The sequence below is a fragment of the Clarias gariepinus genome, chromosome 22 (genome assembly GCF_024256425.1).
Source record: "Clarias gariepinus isolate MV-2021 ecotype Netherlands chromosome 22, CGAR_prim_01v2, whole genome shotgun sequence".
In the NCBI taxonomy this organism is placed as follows: domain Eukaryota; kingdom Metazoa; phylum Chordata; class Actinopteri; order Siluriformes; family Clariidae; genus Clarias; species Clarias gariepinus.
The window spans coordinates 22,106,338-22,133,663 of NC_071121.1; the positions used below are offsets into that span (position 1 = coordinate 22,106,338).

Below are 27,326 nucleotides of genomic sequence, written 5' to 3' on the forward strand. Positions count from 1 at the left end.
GTCTCCTGAGTGCCGAAATAATGGGGAAGATTAGTCAGAGCATTTTGGAGTTATAACCGAAATCCTCACAGGAGAGCTTGGAAGGGGTCGCCTGATGCACTCACTGTTACCATTTCCCAAAAATTCTCTTTTTTTTTTTTTTTTGTTTGTCCACATGGAATTGCTTTTAGTTTTAAGACTCCTTGTTTTTCATACTCTTCAAAAACCAAATCAATACAAGCGATTATACTTAGCATTAAGCATTTTAACGTTTATTGCATGTGCGCTGCTAGTAAGGAACCCTTCTTGTTTTATGTTTAAAATGGTACTTTCAGTAGTGAGAGGGTTAAAGAAGGTGACGTGAGCTCAGAGGTCTAATAGTTTGTTAGCATTCGTCTCCAACAGTTTGCAGCACCCATTTCATTGACCTCGCACTCTGCCTTCACACTCGCTGTTGCACATCCTGTGTAAATGCCGTAAGAGTTTTAATCAGGGCGTTTGTTCGGTAGAGAGAGGCTGTAGTAGTTCCTCTTTATATTATACAAAGTGACTCAAAAGTCTGGATCCACAGCGGAACAAGCGAATGCTGTGAAATCTGGGCCGCTCTGGATTTCGAGCAGCGAGGTTGTGTTGCCTTTATTGCCATGATGAAAAACACATCCAGATTGCTTTTTTTTTTATTTTAATCAAGGTGAAAACATATAGTATTATATTAGATGTTGCATAAAGGGCGAGTGCATGAGCTTCGTGTCTACATTCCTGTCTATGTGTACTATCGGTACTGATGTACATCAAATTACACCGAAATGAACAAAAAAGTATGCTTTTATGAGCACATTGTTAGACTGATGTAATAATGTACAATCTGTACAGTACTTGGCAAACTGAACTACTTAATGGAATATTGAATGCATGTTGTATCACAAAGGGATGATGTTCGACAATGAAATAATTCTGCACGTACTTGCATCAACAAAACTGTTGCTTTGTTGTAATTTTTTTTCTTTTTTAATCTATGTTGAGGGTGAACAGTTGGTAGGAGTGCTTAAGCTTATGTTTATACTGTGTATAATGTAAAAAAAATATATATTTGAAAATGTTGTTGCACTCATAAAATGATTTATTTAAAAAAATACAGAAAAAGGTCTATGCATTACATTGTATGTCTTTATACACATGACTAAGAATGTACACAGAACAGTTCTTATTAAAATGCCGCTGATTATTTACATCATGTAATTTAAACAAATGAAAACAAGAGAGCTTTGGGGAAAAACAAACAAAACAATCCCTAACAACAGCAATTAGTGATGCAAAATGTAATTCACACCAAGCAGGCATTGATTTCATAGCGGATTTTCCTATAGTGCAAAGAATTGAGAAAAAAAAACTAAACAAAAAAGGGGATTCATCTTGTTTAACAGTGACAAAAAAGCTGCCAGTAGTCATAAGTAACATTGTGTGTGTGTGTGTGTTTTTATGTAAATAATTAAAAGGGAAGTGTTTACTAAAAAAGCCAGGCTGCTAAAAAAAGGCCAGGTTTGAACTTCTTGAAAAAAATGCACCATAAAAAGTGATTATTCACAAGACCAAATGTCCTGGAGAAAGAAAAATAAAATTAAACAAACCCACAGTTACTTCCCACCTTGCAACCTTTTTTTTGTGAAAATGTACAAAATGTACAAAACAGCAACATTCATTGCTTTTTTATTTATTTTTTACATTAAATAACTTGGTGCTGATAACCGTAAGATCTAGCTAAACTACGAGTAGCTAAATTATTGCCAGACTCGACTCTGTGCAGCTCGACCTTCTTCGACACCTCGGCTGAGTGTTAAACTTTCTTCCTTTTTTTTTTTTTTCAAGGCACTCATTTGAATCTAGGAGGTGTTTACTGCATCAGAGAAAGACAAAGTTATCAAATGTCACCAGTAAGACAAAGTCACAAATGCTCAAGAAGCATGTTATTGTGGAAATTTTTTGAAAAACTCTCACTAACTTTTTGTGTCCTTTCAATTCAGGACTGAGAAATATGTTTCTTAGCATATTGCATATAGAAATTGCTAGATCACAGTTTTTTTTTAATTTATTTTTTTTATGCTGACCCTAAGCCATGTGTAGATACATTAATTTTTATACTACAAGAAAAATGTTGCAAAGTTATAGCCAGATATAAAATGTATTAATTTATAAGTGACCAATGCAGCAAGCTTTAACCGCGGGTTGTTGCTGGTGAAAAAAAATAAATTACATTTCAATTTCCGTTGGACGACACGCGGTTAGGTTTAATAAAAAAAAAAATAAAAAAAAAAAATTAAATAATAATAATAATAATACATAAAAAGGCTTACTATACAGTTATAAAAATCATTTCAGTGGAAACAAATCAAACCTCACGGCTTTTATGTAAATGATGACTTTAGTGTAAAAAGAGCACCGACTATCTGATCGCAGAATCTAGACTTCATCCTGTGTGATAGTAGTAAATTTTTTGCTCAGTTTGTTTATGAAATAATAATTAAGGACAGAGATACATGCTGTTTAGTACAAAATTGTCAAGTTAAATCTTAAACTCTTGTATTTGAAGTTAGTTTATATTGTTTAGATGCTGCGCTTGTGTTTTTAAGTGGGAAAAATATTTTAAGGAATCAGCTACATTTAATTAATTATTAAACTTTTTTTAAGGTTAAAATTGTAACAAAATAGAGGGAAAATGCAATATCTAATTGAAATATTTATAAAATCATGATACTTATAGAATCACTATTTTAATCAAATCAGCACCTGGGTATTGTGATGATATAATTTCGAGTGGCGACTGGTAATTCCCTACTAGTTTGCATACTTTTGCACCAGTGCAAAGCACAATAACTTTAATGCCTTCTTACCAACGAAAGTTTAATTTTTAGTTGTTGAAACTCATCACATATAATACAGTGGAACCTTGGATTACGAGCATAATTCATTCCGGAAGCGGGCTCATATTTCAAAACACTCATAAACCAAATCGAATTTTATTATGAGAAATAATGAAAACTCAAATAATTCGTTCCACAGCCCAAAAAAATAAATACATAAAAATAATTAACACAAAATTATAAAGGAAAAATAAAAATTAACCTGCACTTTACCTTTAAAAAAAGTAAAAATTAATCCCGACAGAGAAGTGTTTCCGTTTGTGCTCGCAGGCGCTGTGTTTGTGTGTGAGAATCTAAAGTAAGCTCCCCTCTCCCCTTCCTCGTCTTACACAGTTACCCTTCCTCGAAGGTGTGGCACAAAGGCACAAAGAGCAGACTGAGCCTTGAGCAGAGAGATAAAATGGATCTCTTTAACCTAATAAGACTTGCTTTTGCTTTACACGCATGCTGTACACACACGCATACACATAAAATAAAATATGTTTTATGCACACACATGTGGTCACAGTGTTATAGTAAACAGTATACGCGTGCACGGATGTTGATTATACCAGTAAAAGAAGCGCACTAAGACCAAGCAGGGGAGACGATTACCCACAGTTCTGCAGCCCAAGAGAAAGAAAAACCGTTGGCTTAGTTGATCACGTGACATTCAGTGGCAAAACAAGAAGCGCATGCGTGATACATGATAGTCGGTACTCGTAAACCAAGACTTGTTTGTTTTCCAAGTCAAAATTTATGAAAAATCTTTGCTCGACTTGTGGAACACTCGCAAACCGCGTTACTCACAATCCGAGGTTTCACTGTAAATAAATCTGCTTTTCCCAGGTGTCCAGCCCCGGTTACCCACATTCACCACACCAGAGACTTTTAATTCATACACCTCAAGTTAGGAAATCAATTAAATTAAAATCTTAAATTTGCTCTGCCATAAAAAAAGAAGAAAAAAAAAACTCACAGAATTCATCTTGGTTTTTTTTCTTCCCACAATCTTTTTCTTTGTGATCGCCATCTGAAAAGAAATTCCAAAAAAGTTGTAAAAGTAAAAGATTTGTGCAGTTCACATGTATTCCTGCCATAGAAATGATCCAGTTGTGGCACTGCAACAAATTTACCCATAATGTCGAATTTAAGATAATTAAAAAATTATAAAAATAATAATAACAATGAAAAGGGACCCTGAGAAATTTACGTCAAAGAAAAGACCAGAGATAGAAGCCATCGCTGGGACATGAGTCAGTTAAACATCTCATGTTGCAGCTTTGAACAGCCTCTCTCTCTTTGGGAAGAGTTAATACGTTTTATTACTCATTCGGACACAATTTTGCTTTCCAGACAGCATAAAAGAAAATGAAAATAATAATCTGAATCAATCCTTCTTTGCAACAGAAAAATTTATCTTAATCTTACCCTAATTCTCTCGTCATCGTCGTTGCTAAAATACAATTAAATTTGAAACGAATGACCACAGATATCAACTGGACAATTTCTTCTTCTTCAGAGACATGATCGCTGTTAGGCACTTTTTTTTTCCTATTCGCGAAAACCAATTGATCCACATGTTGCACAGTTTGGTAGACAATAATGAAGATTTCCTTTTTAGAGAAGCTCTGTTTCAGATATAAACAAATATAAAACAATGCTAAAGAATTAGTGAAAAAAAAATTATTAAAATTAAATACTTTGGCTGAGTGAAAAAAAAATTAAAAAGTACTTACAGGGGTTGTTTCTTGAACAAAAGGTTTTTCTTTTAAAAAGAAAAAATATATATTTATTTATATATATACGTTTGTCAGACTTTTAGAGTCTTGTATTTGTCACAGCCCAAATCCTTTCCTGGAATGTCAGTCCATCTTGTTAAATGGATGAACAGGTGGAGAGAGTGATTAGAGTCACTGGAAAAAGTCAGTGAAGGCTGCTGCTACTGAGAAAGTCACCTGGAGCTGGAGCTGGGTGGAGGGAAGCCTGAGGAGTGGTGTTAAGTGATGGCGCGCTTTCTGGCCGCAAAGTGTCCGACTTCTTGTCAACAGGTTTGTCCGGCTCGTCGGGCCCAGGGGAGCCGGGTTTGTGTACCTCCTCTTGCCCTTGCTCCCCCTCTTTTTTAGGATGGTACTGCCGGAGGCGGATGTGCCACGCCAGGCTGCACACAGCTGACACCGTCTTAAACTGGTGGATGACGTTGCGTGGGATGAAGTAGATGTCGTCGTCGCAGAGGTGCAAGCGCACGTACCGGATGCCCTCACGCCGGAGCTGGTTCAACTTCGCGTCGTCCACCCACTGCACGCACTGCAGGGCACAGGGGCATTATGGGTCAAAATCGATAGACCTCACACATATATTAAACACCACAGTCTCATCATACAGCAAAAAAAAAAAAAAAAAAAAAAAAAAATATATATATATATATAGCATGAATGAGTACACCCCCTTTAAAAAGTACGAATTTAATCAGTAGCTCAATAAACAAAACAAAAGAACAACTTCCAAAATTTTCACAAGGCTGAGTTTTATTGAACAATTGTTTACCTCCATAACATGAAATTAAGGTTAATAATATAACTTGGATCACAAAATCTTTAGTTTTACTCAAATTGGTTGAAGCAAAAATGAATACACCCTGCAACAAAACCTACTACTAGTATAGTAATACTATCTAGTATTTTGTATGACCACCGTGGTTTTTAAGGACAGCACCAAGTCTTCTAAGCATGGAATAAACAAGTTGGCGACATATTGCAACATCTATCTTTTTCCATTCTTCAAGAAACCTCTTTCAGATGCTGGATGAAGAGAGTGATGCTCAACTTGTTGCTTCAGAATTCCCCACAGGTGGTCGATCGAATTGAATTCAGAAATGCAACAGTAGCTTTAGATGTGTGTTTTGGATCATTGCATGTTGGGAAAAGTGCACGATGACCAAGTGGCAGCATCTTCTCCTTCAGCATAGAGCAGTACATTGTTGAGTTCATGATACCATCAATGAAATGCAGCTCCCCAACATCAGCAGCACTCATGCAGCCCCACATAAGGACACTGCCACCACCATGTTTTACTGTAGACACCATGCATTTTTCTTTGAAATCCTCACCTTTACAACGCCATACAGTTTTGAAACCATTAGTTCCAAAAACAGTAATCTTTATCTCATCATTCCAGAGTATAGAGTCCCAGTAGTCTTGATCTTTTTAAGCATGGGCCCTAGCAAATTCTAGGCGTGCTTTTTTGTGCATGGGCTTTTGGAGAGGCTTCCTTCGTGAACGATACCCATGCATGCTATTCCTCTGCAGTGTGCGCCGTATGGTGTCATGGGAAATGGTTTGGCTTTCTACTGCTTTAGCTAACTGCAGTGAACTTGCATCTCATCAGAAGACGCTCATGTCGAGATGTTAACTTTGGTGGACGGCCTGAATGTCTCAAATTTTTGGATCACTGTTGCTACAGTATTTTGACTCGTATGTAAAGCTTTGCTGATCTTCTTGTAGCCCTCAACTTTTTTGCATAAAGAAATGATTTCCTTTCTCAGATTTTGTGACATTTCTGTTTCATGTGGAGCCATTGCTGACAGCATGAAATGGGCAGGGCTTTTCTTTGTTAAGTAATGCCCTTTTATAGTTACCTGTCTGGCTGGACACCTCTTAAATGAATCATTAGACTCACCCGTGGTTGAATGCCTGTTAGTTAGAATTTTGTAGTCTTAAGTGTGGCTTTTCTCCTGAGACTATAATTGGGGTGTACTCATTTTTGCAACATGTGCTTGAATTTGTTAGGAAAATCACTTTTTTGTGTGCAAATTAACAAATCTTGTTGCAATCAATGGCCCACATTTTTGGGAGTATTTTGTAGTATACTATACTCTTTGAAAATGTTGATTTTGAAAGGAAACTAAAGGTTTTTTGACAAATGTAGTGGCGCGTACTCATTTATGCTGAGCACTATATATGTGTGTGTATATATATATATATATATATATATATATATATATATATATATATGTGTGTGTGTGTGTGTGTGTGTGTGTGTGTATATATATTATATATATATATATATATATATATATATATATCCACTATATATATACACATATATGTACTCATTTATGCTGAGCACTAATGTATATATATATATATATAGACACCTAAAGGATTATTAGGAACACCTGTTCAATTTCTCATTAATGCAATTATCTAATTAACCAATCACAAGGCAGTTGCTTCAATGCATTTAGGGGTGTGGTCCTGGTCAAGACAATCTCCTGAACTTCAAACTGAATGTCAGAATGGGAAAGAAAAGTGATTTAAGCAATTTTGAGCGTGGTATGGTTGTTGGTGCCAGACGGGCCGGTCCGAGTATCTGCTCAGTTACTGGAATTTTCATGCACAACCATTTCTAGGGTTTACAAAGAATGGTGTGAAAAGGAAAAAAAATCCAAAATCCGGCAGCCCTGTGGGCGAAAATGCCTTGAGGTGCTAGAGGTCAGAGGAGAATGGGCCGACTGATTCAAGCTGATAGAAGAGCAACTTTGACTCAAATAACCACTCGTTACAACTGAGGTATGTAGCAAAGCATTTGTGAAGCCACAACACACACAACCTTGAGGCAGATGAGCTACAACAGCAGAAGACCCCACCGGGTACCACTCATCTCCACTACAAATAGGAAAAAGAGGCTACAATTTGCACGAGCTCCGTTGAAGACTGAAAAAATGTTGCCTGGTCTGATGAGTCTCGATTTCTGTTGAGACATTCAAATGGTAGAGTCAGAATTTGGCGTAAACAGAATGAGAACATGGATCCATCATGCCTTGTTACCACTGCAGTACCCTTAGTGCCAATTGGGCATCATTTTAATGCCACGGGCTACCTGAGCATTGTTTCTGACCATGTCCATCCCTTTATGACCATCATGTTCCCATCCTCTGATGGCTACTTTCAGCAGGATAATGCACCATGTCACAAAGTTTAAATAATTTTAAATTGGTTTCTTGAACATGACAATGAGTTCACTGTACTAAAATGGCCCCCAGAGTCACCAAATCTCAACCCAATAGAGCATCTTTGGGATGTGGAGGAACGGTATTTTCGTGCCCTGGATGTGCATCGCACAAATCTCCATCAACTGCAAGATGCTATCCTATCAATATGGGCCAACATTTCTAAAGAATGCTTTCAGCACCTTGTTGAATCAATGCCACGTAGAATTAAGGCAGTTCTGAAGGCGAAAGGAGGTCAAACACCTTATTAGTATGGTGTTCCTAATAATCCTTTAGGTGAGTGTACATACATACATATTACACACACACACACACACTACATTGCCAAGAGTAATCGCTCACCTGACTTTATATGCATGTCAACTTTAACATCCGGTTCTTAATCCATAGTGTCTAAATATGATTTTGGCCCAGCCCCCTTTGCAGCTATGATGCTTCTGTAAAGGGGCCAACATCATATTAAACCCTATTATGTATGTATTAAGAATAGGGTGTTACTCAAGTTCATGTAAAGGCAGATGAGCAAATACTTCCATAAGTATACTTCCATAAGTATTTATTCCATAAGATGGCAAGAAAGCATCCATAAGTCCGATCTTATTTCTAAATGACGGCGATTCACTTGCATCCGTTTCCATTCGTTCAGATCACACTGATGCATTTTCCCTCATTACCTGACAAGGCCTTTTCACACAAACTCGCGCAGTGCAACATAAAACACTATTTAATTCACCTAATTAGGCCAGATATTAGCAAATGATTTAGTTATACAACTCAATCACTTCTCTCATCTTTCTTCCTCATTTATGGTATTCCGCCTTCACTGATGTATTGTGTAACAAGGAGGCGAACCTGAACAGATTAGTCACTGCACTTCGTGGAGTTGGAGCAGTATGCTGTTATTTTCGTGCCACAAACCTGGGCGCAGAGCTCACGTCTTCTGACACTTGCTCATGCTGTTTTTTTCCCCTGTATCCTCTATCATTCGTTTGTTCTCGCTCAATTTCAGCCAATCAGGGGCAACAGGAGTGAAAATACCAGCCAAACAGAAGCTGGAGGTTTTGCATGCTCTCTCGATGCACATGTGAAACCAAAGCGTTTTCTTCTGCTCTCGTGTTTAACATCGCACGCACTAGTCAGTATTTTTATCAGCATACAGTGAAATGTCTCACACATGCAAAAACTAAAATATGTACTGTCTGAACAGAGACGGGCATATAGAGATAGTTAAGTGCTTTAACAGTCTAGATGTAACTGAGAACAGATCAAAAGCTTCAGGGAATTATACAAGACGTGTGTTAATATTGAGCAAAAAAAACATGAACAATAACTTCTCAACTATGCATTTATTTTCAAACTACTTAAACTCTGACATAAAATAAAATTATAATGATATAAAACAATGCATGCAATGATAAACTGTAGTTGGCCGAGAGTCCATCAAGCACTCCAACAAGTTGCTAATTATTATTTATTAGTTAATATTAACAAAACAAAAGTTCATCACTTTTTTGGGTGTGTCACAAGGGAGCTTAAAAATAGTGTGCAAGCAACACTTTTCATTTTTACTTGAGTGCAATAAATGTTTTAGTTAGGGGGGGGGGGGGGGGGGGAGAAAATTGTGAGAGAATTATGAGCTAACTTCTCATGGAGAAAGAAAAATCGAGATTTGCATATTAACAGGACTCGTTCTACTAGTCTCATATGTCCACAATGAGAAAAATGCATTCGTGTCTAACAAGCTTATAAATAAACCAGACTCCAGTATTAGTTTTTTTTAATGGATTGTCAAGCTGGTAAAAGAAACCTGCATAAAAAAATGATATAAAAATTGATAGCACCTCTGAGCTGGCCAGCAATGACAATATTCTTGTTTTGTACTCAAATTCGTTTGTGTATTAACACTCTGATACAGCAGGTGGCAGTATGCGCCTAAAGTGGATTTGCAAGCCACCAACAAACGCGAAGATAAGGAAGTTCATAAGGAAGTCATCCTTTGTGCAATGCCTAATATTCTTCATATTTCTGGGGGAAAAAAATGTCAAGAGCAATGATAATTTATTAAGTTCTATTTTAGGAGTTCTGGCTGTACCACTGCATCAGGGATCACATTTCTCAACTGGACTGAAGCATGGTACACACTGAGATCCATGCCAGGGCGCAATATGGACATCATGTCACACAAATATACTCCACTTTAGTGGTGTGAAATCACCAGGCCAAATTACCATCATCATATTAGTTGGTTTCCTGGTTTTATTTAGCTACAGGATTTCCACAAACACAACGCCTAAACAATTTCCCTGATGTGACCTCCCTCCCAAGAAAATCAGGCGAACTGCAAAGCCACAAATAAGCCTCATCATTAGGTCAGGCCTGTCACTGCCCTCAGACTGCTGACCATCATGCTTTCAAATCTTTACTCTAACACCGTGTGATTAAAAAAAGGGCCAGGGGTAGCACAGTTCGGAAGATCCCAGGTTCAAACCCCACTGTTGGGCCCTTGAGCAAGGCCCTTAAGACCCTTGAGCAAAGCCCTTAACCCTCAACTGCTCAGATGTGTAATGAGATAAAAATGTAAGTCGCTCTGGATAAGAGCGTCTGCCAAATGCCTAAATGTAAATGTAAATATAGTAAACAGACTGATTATTTACTTGAGACACGGGCGGTTCATATAGGTCGAGCTGAAGCCTCTGCACAACCTCGTGAAAGTCCTCCGCATGAAAGCACACAACATCTTTGGTTATCCTCGGCCGGTCACTCCTGTGAGACAGAACAGGGACAGAAGGAGGAAAAGAGTTGGTTTATTTGGGGTCAGTGTGACAAAGTGAGTTAAGAGAAGCAGCCTGCCATGGGTTGTGTAATCACCTGCACTTTCAGTCTTATCAAGAAATCCAGATGTAATACAAATACAGAAATGTAAACACCCCTAGGCCAACACACACACACACACACACTTAACCTTTTACTAAAACCTGATAAGTTCTTTTATTAAAAACTAGATGCACCAGTGACTTCTTTCCCATTAAATTAATTGCACAACAAAAAAAAAAATTATCAGTTGAATAAACTAATTCAACATGTTACATGTTACCGCAAGGTGTAAGATCGCTTTTATTAAGTAGGATTCAACTGCACACTTATAGGTGTTTACAGTGATACCTTGGATTACGAGCATAATTCGTTCCGGAAGCGGAACAGTGTTCACAGTGTTATAGTAATCAGTACATGCATTCGCGGATGTTGATTATACCAGTAAGAGACATGATAAAATAAGACCCAGCAGGAGAGACGATAACCCACAATTCTGCAGCGCAAAAGAGAGAAAAACTGTTGGCTCAGTCGTTATCATGTGACGCTTGGCGTCAAAATGAGAAGCCTATGCATGAAACATGATACTCGGTACTCGTAAACCAAGACTTGTTCGTTTCCAAGTCAGAATTTATAAAAAATCTTTGCTCGTCTCGCAAAACACTCGCAAACCCCATTACTCGCAATCCGAGATTTCACTGTATTAAAAATGTACAGCGCCATCTGTTGAAATTTGGTATGAACTAATAATTTTTACAAGGTCGATTTTTTTAATGATATAAGGACGTTTTCAATTTAAATTTGCAATGAAAACAAATCCTTTGTAACGTCAAGCTCGGCCAAATACACCTGTGAAAACCCCATTGAAATGTTCAGTAGTTTTTACGTGATGCATACACAAACAAACAGACAAAAAGTCCAAAAATCATCTTGATGTGGTCTATTACTCATGTTTCATCCCCTGAATTATTTTTTCGCAAATATCTTCAATGTACAGACACACCAACTTTACAGTTTTTTTCTATACATGATAATAATTTTAACATATTATACATAATATACTATACATAACGTAATAAACTATACATAATAATAGAGAAACTTTCAGCAAACACTGTGCACATTGTCACTGTCATGTAAAAACCAACAATGACAAATTCGTAGCTTGCATTTCAGGTTTTAACCGAGTTTTCCGACAATCAAAAGATGATGTTTAAATGGTGAAATGTGAGAATGTAAACTACACCACTGGACTGTAGGCAGCTTTGTGATGCTATTTATAAGGATTATAGCGCACGCCATGACCTACTCAACTTAACAACAAGACTGGCCTTGACCTATTTACTGTGTACTTTTCACAAGATCTTGATTGGATTTTTTTTTTTTTTGGATTAAATGACTCAAGACAACCAAATCCACTATGCTGGGTTTTTTAAACATCTATGCGTTGCTTTGCACAATTTTGCCTCTAAACAGAAAATATTCATTTACACACCAAGCGAATACGTAACCAAACTCACCACTCTCCAAACTGGATGGCTTTGAGGACGCCCACGGCTGCCGTGCTCTGCCAGTCGAAACTTTGGCCCACGTGATCGGCGTGCGCTCTCGTCCGGTCCTCGAACAGAACCTCGCGCGGCTCGCTGGTTCTCGGAAGGTAGTGGAGGTTCTTGATCTCGTTCATCGACCTGCACATAAAATCATAAGGCAACTTTCAAACTGGTTTCTGTTTAGAGGGCTTAACTTAATTTGACGACTAATATGGTTTTTATTCCTAACTTTATTAACCTCAAGTCAAGTCAGCTTTTGTCATTCCAACCATATACAGTTCAGTACACAGTGAAACGAAACAACGTTCCTCCAAGACCAAGGTGCTACGTACATGCGATAACATAAATTAACAACACAAAATGAATTAACAACACACTTTAGCTGACTAAGAGATCTAATTAGCTGACTGGCTCAGATATGACAGATTTACATTTTTAGGTTAACCTAACTATCTATTTCTATATAAAAGAGACAACAAAGTGCACGTGCAAATGTGCAAACAAAGAGCTACAAAACAACATAACACGCTACAGTACAGTTTTTTTTCTTTTGTGATGAGGTATGATTGAGGTAGTAGGAAGAGAAACAGTAAACATTGACATTTCTGAAGTAATGTGCAAATAGCAAGTAAAAAAATATTGTGCAAATAAAATATTGTGTCTCACTTACTACAGAACAGAATTTACTAACTATTAACTAATAAGCTACATGCTGTCTTAAAGTTTAATCCTGCTGAAACACACAAGACTGAACAGATCAAAGGCTTGAAAAATGAAAGGCGTTAACTGGGTGTGTGTGAGACCAGAGGAAACGGGAAACCTCTCAATAGTAACCTGACCTCAAATACATGGAGCTGCTCGGTCTTGTTCTGTTAAGTTAATAATATTAATAATAATTATAATTATAATAATAATAATCTCATCTACTAGAGCAGTGTCTCTTTAAATGTGATCCGGGTACCTCCAGAGATCTTTGTGAGGCCATGATCTTTTTTTTTTTCTCTCATGTAGTTAAACTCTGCAAACTATAAAGGTCCATTAAGACAAGGTTTGCTGATATTATTGTGGAAGAACTGGAGTGTCCCGACCTCTAGCCCAGTGAAAACCTTTGGGATGAACTGGAACAATGACCACGCCACAGTTCTCCCTGCTTCACATCGGTGCCTGATGTCACTGCTGAATGAGCACATACCCCCACAGGCTACAATCTAGTGGCCTGAAGTCGGGCCAGAATAATGAAGATTATTATAAAAGAAAAGGGGAACTGACTCAGTACTAATGCTCGTGGTTTTGGAAAGAAGCTCCAAATAGAAATTGTGATAGTCAGGTAAACTTGCAACCACACAGTATTACCCAGATCTTATAGTCAATCTTTTTTTTTTCATTAGGAAGTTTCCGGATCTAATAAAAATAGCATAAAATATTACCGCATACATTTAAATGAATACATACTGTAAATCTTTTCTAAGCAGGTCTGTGGAATTTTCTCATTGTCACCGACTACAAAAAGCTTGGGAAGCCCGGTACTTCGTACAAAGAAAAACTATAATATTAATTAACACCTACTGTACCTGCGCCTCTTAAACGGTGAATTGGGCATATCGGCTGTGGGAACCATCTGCTCCCCGGGTCGAACCCACATGATGGGACCGTCGTCGCTCTGAGAGCGGCAGTCCAGCTTCAGACTAGACAGGGTGCCCCATGGCAAGGTCATCTGTACATGTATTAAAAAAAATAAATAAAAATCATGCATCTGGAATGTACTATTGCATCACACTACAGTACTACTGAAGAATATAAAAAGAGGACAATAATAGAGATTTTTTCTAATACATATACTATTAACTGGGGCTAAAACGATTTCTCGAGTAACTCGAGTAATTCCATTACAAAAAATAATCGAAGCAAAATCTTCTGCCTCAAAGCTTCTTTTAATTAATTTTAAAAGCTTGCGTTATGTTTTTGCATAATTATTTGTTTGATGCGACACAGCGCACTTCTAGGTGCAAGCCGCCAGTAAACACCGCAGAAGAAGCGCTTACGTCACCAACAAAGCGGAAGGAGACACAAACAATTAGATGTGTATTAATTTGAGGGAGCACTCTGTTGCGTGCGGCAAAATGAAAGGGAGTGATAAAAATATCAGCGAGCCAAGAGAAGAAGAAAGCAGCAAGAGAGAACGACAGAAATTGTCAGTAAAGGCTTGTTTTGCCTGAGCTGTAAATTTAGAAACTTTAAAAGTTGCACAACCTAATGTTTTTGTATAATTATTTATTTTAATGTGTGCCTCAGTTTTTTTTATACTTAAAGTCATTTAAAATACCTTTTTTGGCATCTGAGAAAAGGCTTTAAAATAAGAATGTATGGCTCTGTAATGTACTTAATTCATCTTAGTCAACTTTAAGCTATTTCTTGTATTGTGAATAATGACAATATTTATTTTTGATAAAATGCTGTATACATTTAAAAAATAAAAGTTGATTTTTCTAAAAAGAAAACCAATTAATCTTTGTTTCTCATATATTTTACATTGCTGTTTAAATAAGCTACAGTCCTAATATTAACAATATATTAAACATATAATTAAATTATAATACATATCAATATGTAACTTATAGCAATACATTTAATTTTAAAATATTTATACAATTTCTCTCTTTTCCTGAACTGTGTATATATTTTTTTAGCCTGACTCTGTATATTCCTTACACTGCTTTAAGAAACATTATAATAACACCTTTATGTTTATTCTAGTGTTGTATAAATAAGTATGTCAAGTACTCAAAACTGGCCGTTAGTAACATAGAGCTTGAACACATAACCGGTTTGGTTAGGAAACATGTATATCACTCATATGCAATAATATTAAAATAACTTGTCTCGTTAACAAATTTAAAGATGTATTGTATTAAGCTGGAGTAACAAGATACAAACTTAAAACGATACAACCTTAAAATAATTCAGATAAAGCACTTTCTACATGCACTAAATGTGGTCCAAACCTGAACAGCAAGACTTTGTTCTGCATTATGACAACAGGAAGCCTGACCTTCAAGAACGGCGATTCCTCCAGCATGTCCAGGAACTCCGGGAAATAGTCCCCTACTTCCTCGTCCACGGCCCCCACCAGGCTTATCTGTCTCATGGGCCCGGCTCGATACGTCCCAGAGCAGTACGTCCGACTCACCTGTGAGCAAGCACGCGTGCACTTTTAAAACTCATAAAACTTTTGAAAACACACAAAAACTTCAAAACAAAAACCAATGCAAATAAACTTCCAGGGCATACATTTTTTTTTTTATAATCCTTGTGCAAATATTTGCCCCCGTTTTGAGTGTTCTTAATTACACTTTTGACTGTACTTTGTAATCACCTAAATACTAGGACATGATGCGTACTTTATTCAGGTCTTATAAGGACTCGATCTGAGGCAGAGATTCAAACTTCACGCTGCTGATTTATTTTTAACAAGCCAAGCCCTCTCTCAAAGATATTTCTCAGCAATGTACGGATCTAAAACTTCACAGTCTGACCTCAAATGCTCAGGTGTTTCAATGTTCAGTATCAATTTCTCATCTGCTCAGGGTTCAAAATATCGGTTTGTTAATATTTAAAGTATCTGGCCCAGAACATCACCATAGGGGGAAAAAAATGGCACTGCCCACTTCCGTAGATGGTTATTGCACTTTGGACTACACTAGAAGCCAGACTTGAGTAAATAATCTAAGCAGCGAGTGTGATTTAGGAGGGAAGAGAGAAATATTGCACTTTATGGATGTGAAACCCTCTGCTACGCCGGCTCAACCACTCTGACTAAAACAAGTCAGTACAGCGATACACTTGGGCTTTTAAACACAACCTGAACACACCTACAGTGTGTTCATCCACCTCGGCGGTGTACAGTTACAGTTCTCCTCACACCAGTGAGATACACAACATCTGACACGGCGAAAACAAAACCACAAGAAACGATATGCTATAATGATGATGTACTGAGATATTATCTCTTCAATCCTACAAGTTTTAAACATTACAGGGACAAAAGTACAACTGACCCCTGGGTATCGTTTCCGACAGCCATGAGCACCATTATCAAACTGTTTCCAGCTTTTTCCTGCTATAAACGTCTCTGGTCTTCTTGGAATTTTTTCCGGAACATTTTTGTGGAAATTTCAGCCACGAGAGCACAAGAGATTTAGGCACTGATGTCCAATAAGGAGACCAGACGTGTTTAATCAGGTCAGGGTCAGGGCTTCGTGTAGACAAATTGAGTTCATTTTACACCAAACTTGGCGACCATGGACTTCACTGAGATTTTTATAATTTTTTTTACTGAGCAAAGTTTTAAACAGCATGTTTTTGTCACAGCCTGAACCCGCAACCCCTGAAACTCTCTGCTCATACTGTTCGAGGAATGATGGGAGTCCACACAATAGCTATGAATCATATCGTGAATGTTGATTTGTTTTCTGGGTCTTATGATTTACACTTTGATTAAAGAGCTTAATTACTTAATTTTTTTTACGAGCCTAAAAATTTGAAGAAATTACTAAAAGTATTTAATAAACATGCTTAATAACATGTTACTAATAATTTTAAATGTTTGACCCATACGAAGCTTTTTCCCCCCACTAAAAAGTTCAATAAAAGTTTTCGTCAAGCACAATATCTGAAGCCTTGAAGAAAGCTCTTTGTGTCAAAAAAATCTTTTTTTTGCAATTTTACTTTGAACAGAAAAAAAAAAACAATTAAGACCCTAAAATGCTTGAAAAGACAAGATTTCAGATATCTTGCTTGTCTAAAAAAAATAATTATATATAAACAACTAAACAAACTAGGTGGATTAGCACTAGATTAGCACTAGAGCCGCACGATTTAATCAAATTAGCAAATTAAGCATTTGGTTGGTCAATTTTAATTAATCGAATCAACGAGCCAGTTATTTTAAGTTCCTAAAAAAAGGAAAATACAAACTGGATTAGTCATCTACAATTTTCGCAGCCTACTGGCCTGGAGTGTTGCTTTGTATAAGACATTATTTAAAATGATTAGAAACACAAGTTACTCAACATGTTATTAAGCATGTTTATTAAATACTTTTAGTAGTTTTTAATGACGTGATGGTGTGTCTGTCCTGCTCAGACAAGTTAGGGTGAGTTCTTAAAAAATAATAATAATAATAATAATAATTAGACATTGCAAGACAGCCAAGCACCATTTTTGACAAGTGACAATCATTCAAAAACTGTTGTTTATCCTTTTCAGCAACAGCACCACATATTAACCCCATATGGATGTGATATCCGGGAGTCCACATACTTTTGGCTACGTACTGCATATGTCCACCCCTTTCGGGCCAGCACGAAAGTGAAAACCAGATCCTTACCAGACCTTTTATACTGAAGATATACCCTATATTCTAACATCCACAATATTCTCACACACACATACACACACACTCGCGTGCACTCGCACACGATCTTGGGCAATCGTGGATTTCTTTGAAAGGATGTATGTGAAAAAGGGCCAACGACAGTTTCGTGCATGTATTTAGCCGAGCTAAAAAGGGCAGCAGGTGAAACTCTGGTTAAACAAGTTTCTGAGGAAGCCTGTGCTTGTCTTTAGCCTTCCCTAAACAGTTGTTTGTGTTTCCTAATGCACACTATTCCCAGCTTGCTAAAGGATGCAGCTAGATCTTATCACTTATCAGCTAAAATAGTAATAATAATTAAAAAAAAACGGACAGAGTTGGTAGACCAACCGGTAAATAATTTTACAGCTTCTTTTTTACTAAATACAGTTTGTCCCCACTTACGAATTCCATAGCATGTGCGTAAGTCGGATTTGTTCAGAGTCTTACACACATTTAACACGGATATACAACGTAAAGCGTACCAACTAAATCTCTCCTCTTTCCCATCCCACGTAATTGCGCCTAAGGAAATTAATCTCACAGTAAAATGCAAGTGTTGTTTCGACGCCTTTAAATCAAAAGGAATCCCAGACAGCATTTTGTCTCAGAGCTGTTTTCCACTGCATTGGACTGTTGACTCAGTTTTGTTGAGGATTTTCCGAAATTAGAATTATTCACCATCAGGACAGTTATTTTCTATCATCGTGCTCGCGGACTGATTCATTGAAACCGATGAGGCCGACTCATTACTCCCGCACACACACAATATACCTGACTTTAGACAATTTATACATTTACTCACACTGAAAATATTGTACATTATTGTAAATATTTTTCTATCTGGTGCACTGCAGTGTCTACTTTTTGTATAATACACACAAGCTACTTCGGTGATCGAACCGCAAGTTGAAGCGTGGTCCGTTCGTATCTGTGGAAATTCAAGGACTACCTGTATTAGTTCGTCTTTCAGTTCAAGACTTTCAGCAATCTATCATGCTGCAAAGTACAAGAATTCTGTGCGCTGCATTTAAACAGTGTGAGGGCAAACAGTAAAACATGATCTTAGAACTGAGACGCAGCCATCAAAGCCGAAAAAGCCTTACCTGGGAGTGAAACTTTGAGATGGTGGTGGTCTCAATGTCCTTCTTTCCGAGAATCTCCATCTTGACTGGCGTGTTGGGGAAGTTGAAGGCAAAGTAGTCCAGGAAGTCGGGGAGGTAGGCAGCAGCGCCGTGGACCACGGAAAGTGCGTAGCGCGCTGCTCCCTTGGAAATCTCACTAAAAGCCAGCTCGAGGAACTCGCACGCAAACCTTTCTTTATCTCCGGGTGGCAAGAGCGAAAGTTCATCAGCATACGCGTGCAGGACGGCCGCCCCGCCGTTGGGCTGCACCTCCTCGTGTATAAGTTTGCTGAAACGCGAGCTCGTCTTCAGGAATGAGTTGCGAACGGAGTGGTCATGATGCGAAATGAACGGCGAGTCCGGATCTTCCTTTTTGACGTCGGCAATGACAGGCTTGTCGTCGCTGGACGAAAAGCAGTCTTCGGTCTGGATCTCCTTGTCAGACGTCCGCAGGCGCTTGTTGCGCTGCTCTTCTTCTCGATGCCTCTTCTTTTTCTTCTTCTTTTTTAGCAGGTACTCCTCCAAAGTCTGAGGTTTTCCATTCTCGTTATTGGGCTCTGGGGGGGGAATTAAAATGTTGTTCAAAGAGGTCAGAAAATTTTAGGCTGCACACAGATTTAGGTATAGTGTATTTTTTTGTATCGTATTAAGTGTTATTGGGGCATTACAACCCAAGATACATGCTTGTTTAGTGAGATTCGCCACATCACTAATTATGAGCTTAATTCTTAAGAATACACTCTTCTTACCAGACAAAAAAAAGTAAATATCAAGATAATTTTGTCCACCTTACTTGGTGAGGTGTCCCGACCTGGGGTGCGTTTCCCAAAAGCATCGTTAGCCAACTATGGTCGCAAGTTCCATCGTTACCAACATAGTTCAACAATTCGGTGTTTCTCGAAACCATAGTTCAAACGAACATTCGCAAACAGCGTCGCAAACTTACGTGGTTGGAACTATAGCCTTCGACCTGTGGTTAGAAGCATAGTTCCCTGCCGCGGCTGGGTGTGTTCTATTCACAGTTAACGACCCTACGCTCTATTAGTGTCTAAAATTTTTCCCAACCACTTTAAGCGATTTGAAAAACTTAATGCTTTGGTGCTCAGATATTAGGTTATTTATTTTTTGGTTATTTTGATTACAAATTCACTTTAAAACGATATAACAGCGATACCATCGCAATTATTCTCCCTTCGAAGTGCCCTACGAAAGCATTATTTATGCCGGTTGGAACACAGCCTTCGTTTCGTTTGCGCGAACAAAAAGGTGAGTTTTCAAGTGAGTATCTTTGTTAAAAAAAAGAGAAATTTCTCATAACAATATCTGTAGTGTTGGAGGTTTTCACTTATAATGAATGTTATCTGTACTGTTCACTTATTCAACATATACAGTGCACAAAGTGTTAAGCACCAAGAAAATAAAAATATATATACACTACCATAGTGCAAGCCTATTTAAAATATTACTTAATATATATTCAATGAATGTACCCAAATAAATCAACAACAATGCTATAAATAAGCATGTGGTATTGTGTTGTGCTCTCAGAAGTAGAAGTAGAATATGGACTATTCATAGGTTAATTTTATATATATATATATATATATATAGCCTACTTGTTTGCAAAAGTATTTAAAGAAAGTCTGAAAGGGGGAAACCACGTAGGAAAATAAACAAAATATTAAGTTCATTGGAGATTCATTTAAACAAAAAAAAATACAGGATGCATTCTGCCTTGATGTTTGTTCGAAGGATCATCATTATCACATTATCATCATCATCATCATCATCAGAAGTGTCATCTTCCTCATCCACAGCACCTCCAGAAAGACCCCCTCTACCTCATTAAAAAGCGGGAAATTTTCCTTGACTGCAATGTTGTGGAGAATTGCAGTAACTACAATTACATGGCAGCTTTTGGAGGGGTTCAGTTTCAGGCCTCCACTGGACTTGCTTGTTTGGTCACACTTGCAAAGTCCCTCCACTTGTTTCTGACTTCCTCTGGGCTTCTCTCATACGCATTTCCAGAAGCATAAATTTTTTGTGCGATTTCATTCCATGTTTTTTTTTTTGTCAGAATTTGTAACTGTGTTTTTTAATTTGGAGAAAAGCAAGATTTGATTGTTTTCCACCTCCTCCAAAAGAACTTCAAGCTCTTTTTTTTTTTTTTTAGTAAATTGTGGTTTTCGTGTCATTTTTTCACATCAACTCTCATTAAAACATGGCTTCATGTAAAGGGAATTATATAGGAAATTATCTTGAGCAAAATAGGAAACAGGTGTTCACAACACAATCCCAGCATTTTCAAAACCCATAATTTCTTTTTATTTTAATTGTACTTGTGTATCAATACCAAATAAAAAAATGAGTTAAAATGAAATATAACTAACAGTTATAGACTTTGTTATCCGAAAAGAGCACATTTAAACTGTGTATGCCTATACATGTTTTATTGTATATATAATAATAAAAATAATGAATGTTGCGTTCGTGACATTATTACACCACTTCTACGTAACGTCATTGCGAAAGCGCATTGAATGCGAGCCGAAGAGAGAGAAAAAACACTTAACAGTAGGGGGCGATATGTGACTATGGCACTACTCCGCCATTGTATCGAAGAAGAAGAAGAACGACCGATTAAACCAACATAGTTCTAACGATGGAAGTGCGACACAGGTACTATGGTGTTGGGAAACACTCGTGACTAGTTAGTTATTTTCTTCAACGTTGCATCGTACAACGGTGGTTAAGTAAAGAGCTACATCGTTGTACGGGAAACGCACCCCTGGTTGATGGTTAAAAGTGGGCTGGTCTGATTGGCTTGTGTCACACACAATAATATAGGGCTGCAACAGCGAATCGATAAAATCCATAAAAATCGATTACTAAAAGCGTTGGGAACTAATTTTTATAATCGATTTGTTGTGTCATGCAATGAGGAGACATTTGATTATTAAAAAAATCTTTAGTTGAGCATGGAGCGAAATGAACATACATGGTCTCGCGCACTGATGCTAGCAGAGTTCGGTGCCTCATAGACAGGGCAGAGCAAAAATTAACAAAAACAAGCAGAGGTGAAGGAAAGATACATAGCGGAGGCTGCTGGGTCTTAGTGCGCGTCTCCTACTGGTAGAATCAACATTCATGCACGCGTGTACTGTTTACTACAACACTGACTACGTGTGTGCACGTAAAACATTTTTTGGTGTCTGTATGCGCGTGTGTACAGCGCGCATGTAAAGCAAGTCTCATTGGAGACGTTAAAAATCCATGTTCTCTTTCTGCTCAAGGCTTAGCCTGCTCTTTGCCTGCTGTGTGTGCGTGCCTTACACACACAGACCCCTCCTACTTTTGCCTTCACAGACACACACATTCACACTGCTTTACACAGAAACTCTGCTCCGTCGCGATTCTTTTCAAAGGTAAAGTGCAGGTTTATTTGTTTTATTTTTACTTTACATCAGTGATTGCGTTAGTGTGTTTTAAAAAAAATAATAAAATTTGGTTTTCGAGTGATATGGAATACGAGACGCTTCCGGAACGAATTATGCTCGTAATCCAAGGTTCCACTATAACTATTTGGCGGATGTAAAGCATACATGTCTATGTTTTTTGTGTTAGTCCATTTTTATTTTATTATTATTATTATAACAGCTCAAGGAGCAACATGTTTGAGCACTTTCTAAAGATTTTAGTTCTGTTTTTAAATAAAGGGTTGGAAATAAAAGCTTTTCTTGTTTTTAGGTTTCATCCGATTGATCGGGAAAATAATCTACAGATTAATCGATTATTAAAATAATCGTTAGTTGCAGCCCTACAATAATATCTAGAGTTCACACGGAAAGGTGTAAAAAGCAAACAAAAGAAAGACAGAAAACACACAGTGAGGGGCAGTTCAGTGGATGAAGTCAGAGGAGAATGTCTAGACTGTGGTGGAGCTGACAGAAAGGCTACAGTTAGTGCAATACTCACTCTTTACAACCCTGCTGAGCAGAAAAGCAACGGGTCAAGCTAATCTGCGCCGATGACGCACAACCTGATGTGTTCTTTCTAATGTTATAACAAGATGTATAGATTCTTATATATGTTGAAATGTTATATACATTCTGATATTTAATGTGAAAGCGCTCCAAACTTTCTGATCGTTTTTTATTTATTTGTGACAGTACTACTGTGTAGTGATTTATTGCCTGGATAATAACGATGAGGGAAAATTTTATTTGGTGATGCATCATGATTCTTTTTTGTGACAAATAACCTATCGCAAAACTGACTCCAAAATCGATGGTTATCATCGATGATTATTATTATTAATAATTTTGAGCCGGTACATTCTAAAGTATTCACACATTGATATGCAGCAGAGCTTCCTGTGTGGTATGAGCGAATTATATGATAAGTTTGTTCAGAATTATATTTAAGTCTAAATATAGATATTTATTAAATTGCAGTACTGACAGAATCGCAGTACAAACCAAATCAGCGGCTAGGTATTGTGATAATATTGTATCGACTGGCCTCTGGTGATTTCCAACTACATAAATGGCGACAAGCATATATAATTCAGTAAAGTCGATGTTTACAAAGTTATCTACACATACACACGTTTTATTTTTTATTTAACTTACACTAAAAGGTGTGTGTTAGAATTAATATATTATAATAATTATATTACTTAAAACCCAAGCCGCACAGATCCTTGCTTGCAACAGAGCATTATTATATGGTAGCCTTGCCTGTATGTGTTAATAAGCAGGATTCAGACATCACACGATGTGCATTTGGGGTTGCGGATAAGTCAGGTAGAACGAAAGTTATCATACCTTTTATAACATGTAAATTTTACCGCTACCGGATTACAAGAATGACATTGCAAAAGTGTAGAACTCTCAAAATGAGTGTATTATTATTTTTTCGAAAACGACCAGAAAAACACATGTCCATGTGTCTCTTGCCATTTCTTTTTGTTCAGACATGTACAATTAAGTCCATCATATTGCCTAGTATGTGCTGAAAAATATGTGTCACTATATACTGAACAATCCTGAGCCCTATATACAGTAAGTAAAAAAAAAAATATTAACTGCAAAACAAAGACTAGACTAAACTGCTCCAAGTTTCAAGGGATTTTACAGCTACAGCAAATGTGACAGAGAACATTGTAGTGTTCACATTAGTCAGTGATGTATATATATATATATATATATATATATAGAGAGAGAGAGAGAGAGAGAGAAAGAAAAGATAAGTTTTGTCTGAACATTGGTCAGAACTTGCTCTTTCAATATCTTTACACTTCATACACTGAAAGACCAGAAACGAGTCTCACAAAAATGTCTTTATGTCTGTATGTCTGTCCAGACAGATTTTGTCACAGCATCACGTAAAACTGTCCAGACAGAATTTATCGAAACTCTTGCAGTTTTTAGATATCTGCCTTATATTAAAGATGCACCATAAGTGAAATCAAAATGTTAAGTAAAAAGCGGTTATTAACACGTATGAGGCGGATTTAATAATCTTCTATAAGATAAACTAATAATGAGATAAGATACTTGCTCAATGTAAACAAACACCTGCACCAATTTATATTCATTAGAAAATCTAAATTAAATATTTCACTGGGATTAGTTCAGATTTTCACTGCTGAAATACCAGCGCTGAAAGTGAATGTTAACGACAAAATCTCATCTTTATCTGATCTAACCTTGTCGATTCCTCATCTGTGTTTCACTAAAGAAGCTTCAGTTTGTATTAATAAGTGAGACAGAGATTTAAACAGACAGACAGACGTGGGTTTCAACCTGAAATAATAATAATAACAACAACAACAACAACATCACTGATTACATTAAATCTGATCAGCTTCTCATCATAACTCTTTCTACACTCTAGTTTGTCCCCATGAGGTGATCCGGTTACAGTGTTAAAGCTTTTCAGTTTCTGCTGTTTACAATAAAACAAACAGAAGTAAAGCTGAGAGAGAGTCGGCGCGGGTGGTGGGCGTTCACACACACACACACACACACGGGTTATTCGGGTCTGTGTGTGAACAGAACCAAGGCTTTAACGTGTTATTATTACCTGTCTGCTTCTTACAGGAGTCGTTTTTCACGTTAACCTCTGCGTTTTCCTTCTTGGGTTTGAGCCTCGCGTCCTTCTCCGGCTGTTTCTGCGGCTTGGAGCTGTGGCGGCTCTCGGCCTTCGCTACTTTCAGCGGAGTGAAAGTGAAGAGTGGAGCGGGAGCGGGTTTGTGAGGAAGCGGTGTCGCCTTCTGAGGCGCCCAGACCGCCGCGTCCTTCTTCACGGCTCCGTGGTGGTGGTTGTGATGGTTGCGCTGCTGCACAGGCGCGAGCTCTTTACTGCTGAAGTTTATCCCGTGAGAAGTCGGTTTCTTCTTCTGCTGCTGCTGCTGCTGCTGAGGTACTCGCTGTTGTTGGGCATGTTGGTGTTCGTGGTGATGTAGCTTCATTTTTTTCGCCTCCTTCTCCGGCCTCGGGTGTTTGTCCGCGTACGGCGAGTACTCGCGTTTCTTCTTCTTCTTCTTCTCTCTGCTCGCGCTCTCCACTGGCTTTTCCTCCACTTTCACGCGCACCAGGTCGACCTGAGCGGCCATTTTGCACGCAAATTTAAAAGCCTTTGCGAACTCGACGGCGCATGTGTGCTGTTTTTCTCCCCCCATTGGGAGTTGTAGTCCTTCACGCGGCCCGTCGCCGTATCGCCAACGGTTTCGTTTGTAGGCTTGGCGGGAGTGCGCACGCGCGCGGAGCGGTGGCTTCTGGGAGCTGTAGTAAACCGCGTGCTGGGTCGCTCGAGGAGGTGCGTGCGCTGCTGCACGCGCCTCGTCCAGTGCGCGACGTCACAATGTAGCAGTGTCGGTGGGCGGGGCGTCCCGAATGCACGCGCTGTGTACAGTAGGCAGGGTGCTACTAATATAGTATGGCTTTGTCTTAATGTTCAGGACACAGGGGACTAAATATAACCAGAATGAGACAGGAAGGATCGTCCTTAACGTTTTTTTACCTGCAATAACTGATATTTAGATTCAAATAAACCAATGATGTGTAATTATATTTCAACACACTAATAGGTATTTTTATGAATACATGTTTTTTGTGCACCTGAAATTGTAAATGTGTGTTTAAACATTTCTGTAATAAAAATTGAAATAAGGACACTAACATGATGCTACAACGCTGTGAAAATGTATTTGCCAAATCATGACTAAACTGAGGGTTTTTTTTTTTTGGAAAGCTGAGTAACCTCCAGGGCCTGGGTTCGATTCCTGTCTCTGTGTGCTTGGACTTTGCATGTTCTTCCCGTGCTTGGTGGGTTTCCTCTGGGTACTCCAGTTTCATCCCACAGTCTAAAGACATGCAGATTAGGCTAACTGGCACCTAAGGCCCCCCTGCAACCCTGAATATAGGATTAAGCAGTATGTAGTACATGATGAGTGAGTGAGTTAAATTTCACTTGCCATAATGCAGACCTGATTCTGTTGAATAATGCAGACTCCAGATCTGTTGAATCAAGAAATCATCTTATAGTAGTTAAATTAAAGCACGCTGAGAAATCTCAAAAAGCAACATGATCTTAAGATATTCAAGAACAGACGAGAAACAAAGTAACTGACATGTGTCAGTCTGAGAAGGGCATTTCTAAGGCTCTATTGAACCACAGTTCATTAACAAAAAATAAATTAAATAAATGCATGGCAAGGAATGTTCCTGCCTGTGCATCTTCTATCACTATTCACTTTTCTAATCATGCCTTGTTTTGAAAATGGTTAGCATTTGGAAATAATTGTGAACAATACCGGATATGTGAAAGACTCATTTTGGACAAGAGGACGATATCTTGGATACGCAACCAAGAACATAAATCAGTCTTTACACCGCACCTTTTTAACAAGTATTTTAACAAGCATTATAATATTAAACTAACCCTTTACCTTTACGTATAAGCCTATAAGTGCTGATAAAGCCCTGAATCATGCAGGTAAACAGCTATTTCTCTCATTTTACATACATAACTCAAATTCTAACACAGAACATACAGTACGGAAAAAGAAATTGTGACTACAGCCCGAGGATAAGAGAGATAAAGTACATATTTGTTTGTGCATCTGTAATTTTCTTGAGTTTTTTTTAATTAGTGGATGCAGTTTACTTTTACTCCACTACAATCTAATATTTGTATGGTGTACTAAACTACATTTGTGCACGGTGTTGTGTTACATAACTGGTGTGTTGTATTTGAAGCGTTAATATGTCCACCTGGTGGCTGTTATACATAATCTCATGATCTGCCCATGTCGCAGGCATTTGATATCAGAAGTGGAGATGGCTTTGAGAGAGAGAGAGAGAGACTCTTTTACTATGACTTTAAGGCTACTGTAAGCTAATACAAGCTCTGTACAGTTGATAAGTATATTTGTATATTTGGCCAAATAGAATTGTAATTTAAGTACTTGAGTAAAAGTATAAAACTTAAATACAGGATTTTGTACTCTGTTGACAGCATTTGCATTTCCATTTGCCT

General features: G+C 37.8%; 1 protein-coding gene across 1 annotated transcript; it reads right to left on the reverse strand.

Annotated features, from left to right (window-relative positions):
* Positions 1 to 2,280: 2,280 nt before the first annotated feature.
* LOC128509963 (lysine-specific demethylase 9) lies at positions 2,281 to 25,516 on the reverse strand. The gene is made up of 7 exons (XM_053481868.1): positions 24,870 to 25,516; positions 18,765 to 19,339; positions 15,298 to 15,435; positions 13,820 to 13,962; positions 12,219 to 12,386; positions 10,542 to 10,650; positions 2,281 to 5,183 (listed from the first exon to the last, which is right to left on the reverse strand). The coding sequence occupies exons 1-7, from the start codon at positions 25,465 to 25,467 to the stop codon at positions 4,803 to 4,805; spliced, it is 2,112 nt and encodes a 703-aa protein (XP_053337843.1). The 5' UTR covers positions 25,468 to 25,516; the 3' UTR covers positions 2,281 to 4,802.
* Between the last annotated feature and the right edge of the window lie 1,810 nt (positions 25,517 to 27,326).

Excerpts from the sequence above, each read along its gene's own strand:
- LOC128509963 (XM_053481868.1), bottom strand. The coding sequence starts at position 25,467 with ATGGGGGGAGAAAAACAGCACACATGCGCCGTCGAGTTCGCAAAGGCT. Across the intron at positions 13,963-15,297 it reads AGGAATCGCCGTTCTTGAAG|ATGACCTTGCCATGGGGCAC; the intron begins GTCAGGCTTCCT and ends ATACATGTACAG. Across the intron at positions 5,184-10,541 it reads ATGAACCGCCCGTGTCTCAA|TGCGTGCAGTGGGTGGACGA; the intron begins GTAAATAATCAG and ends TGTGCCCTGCAG.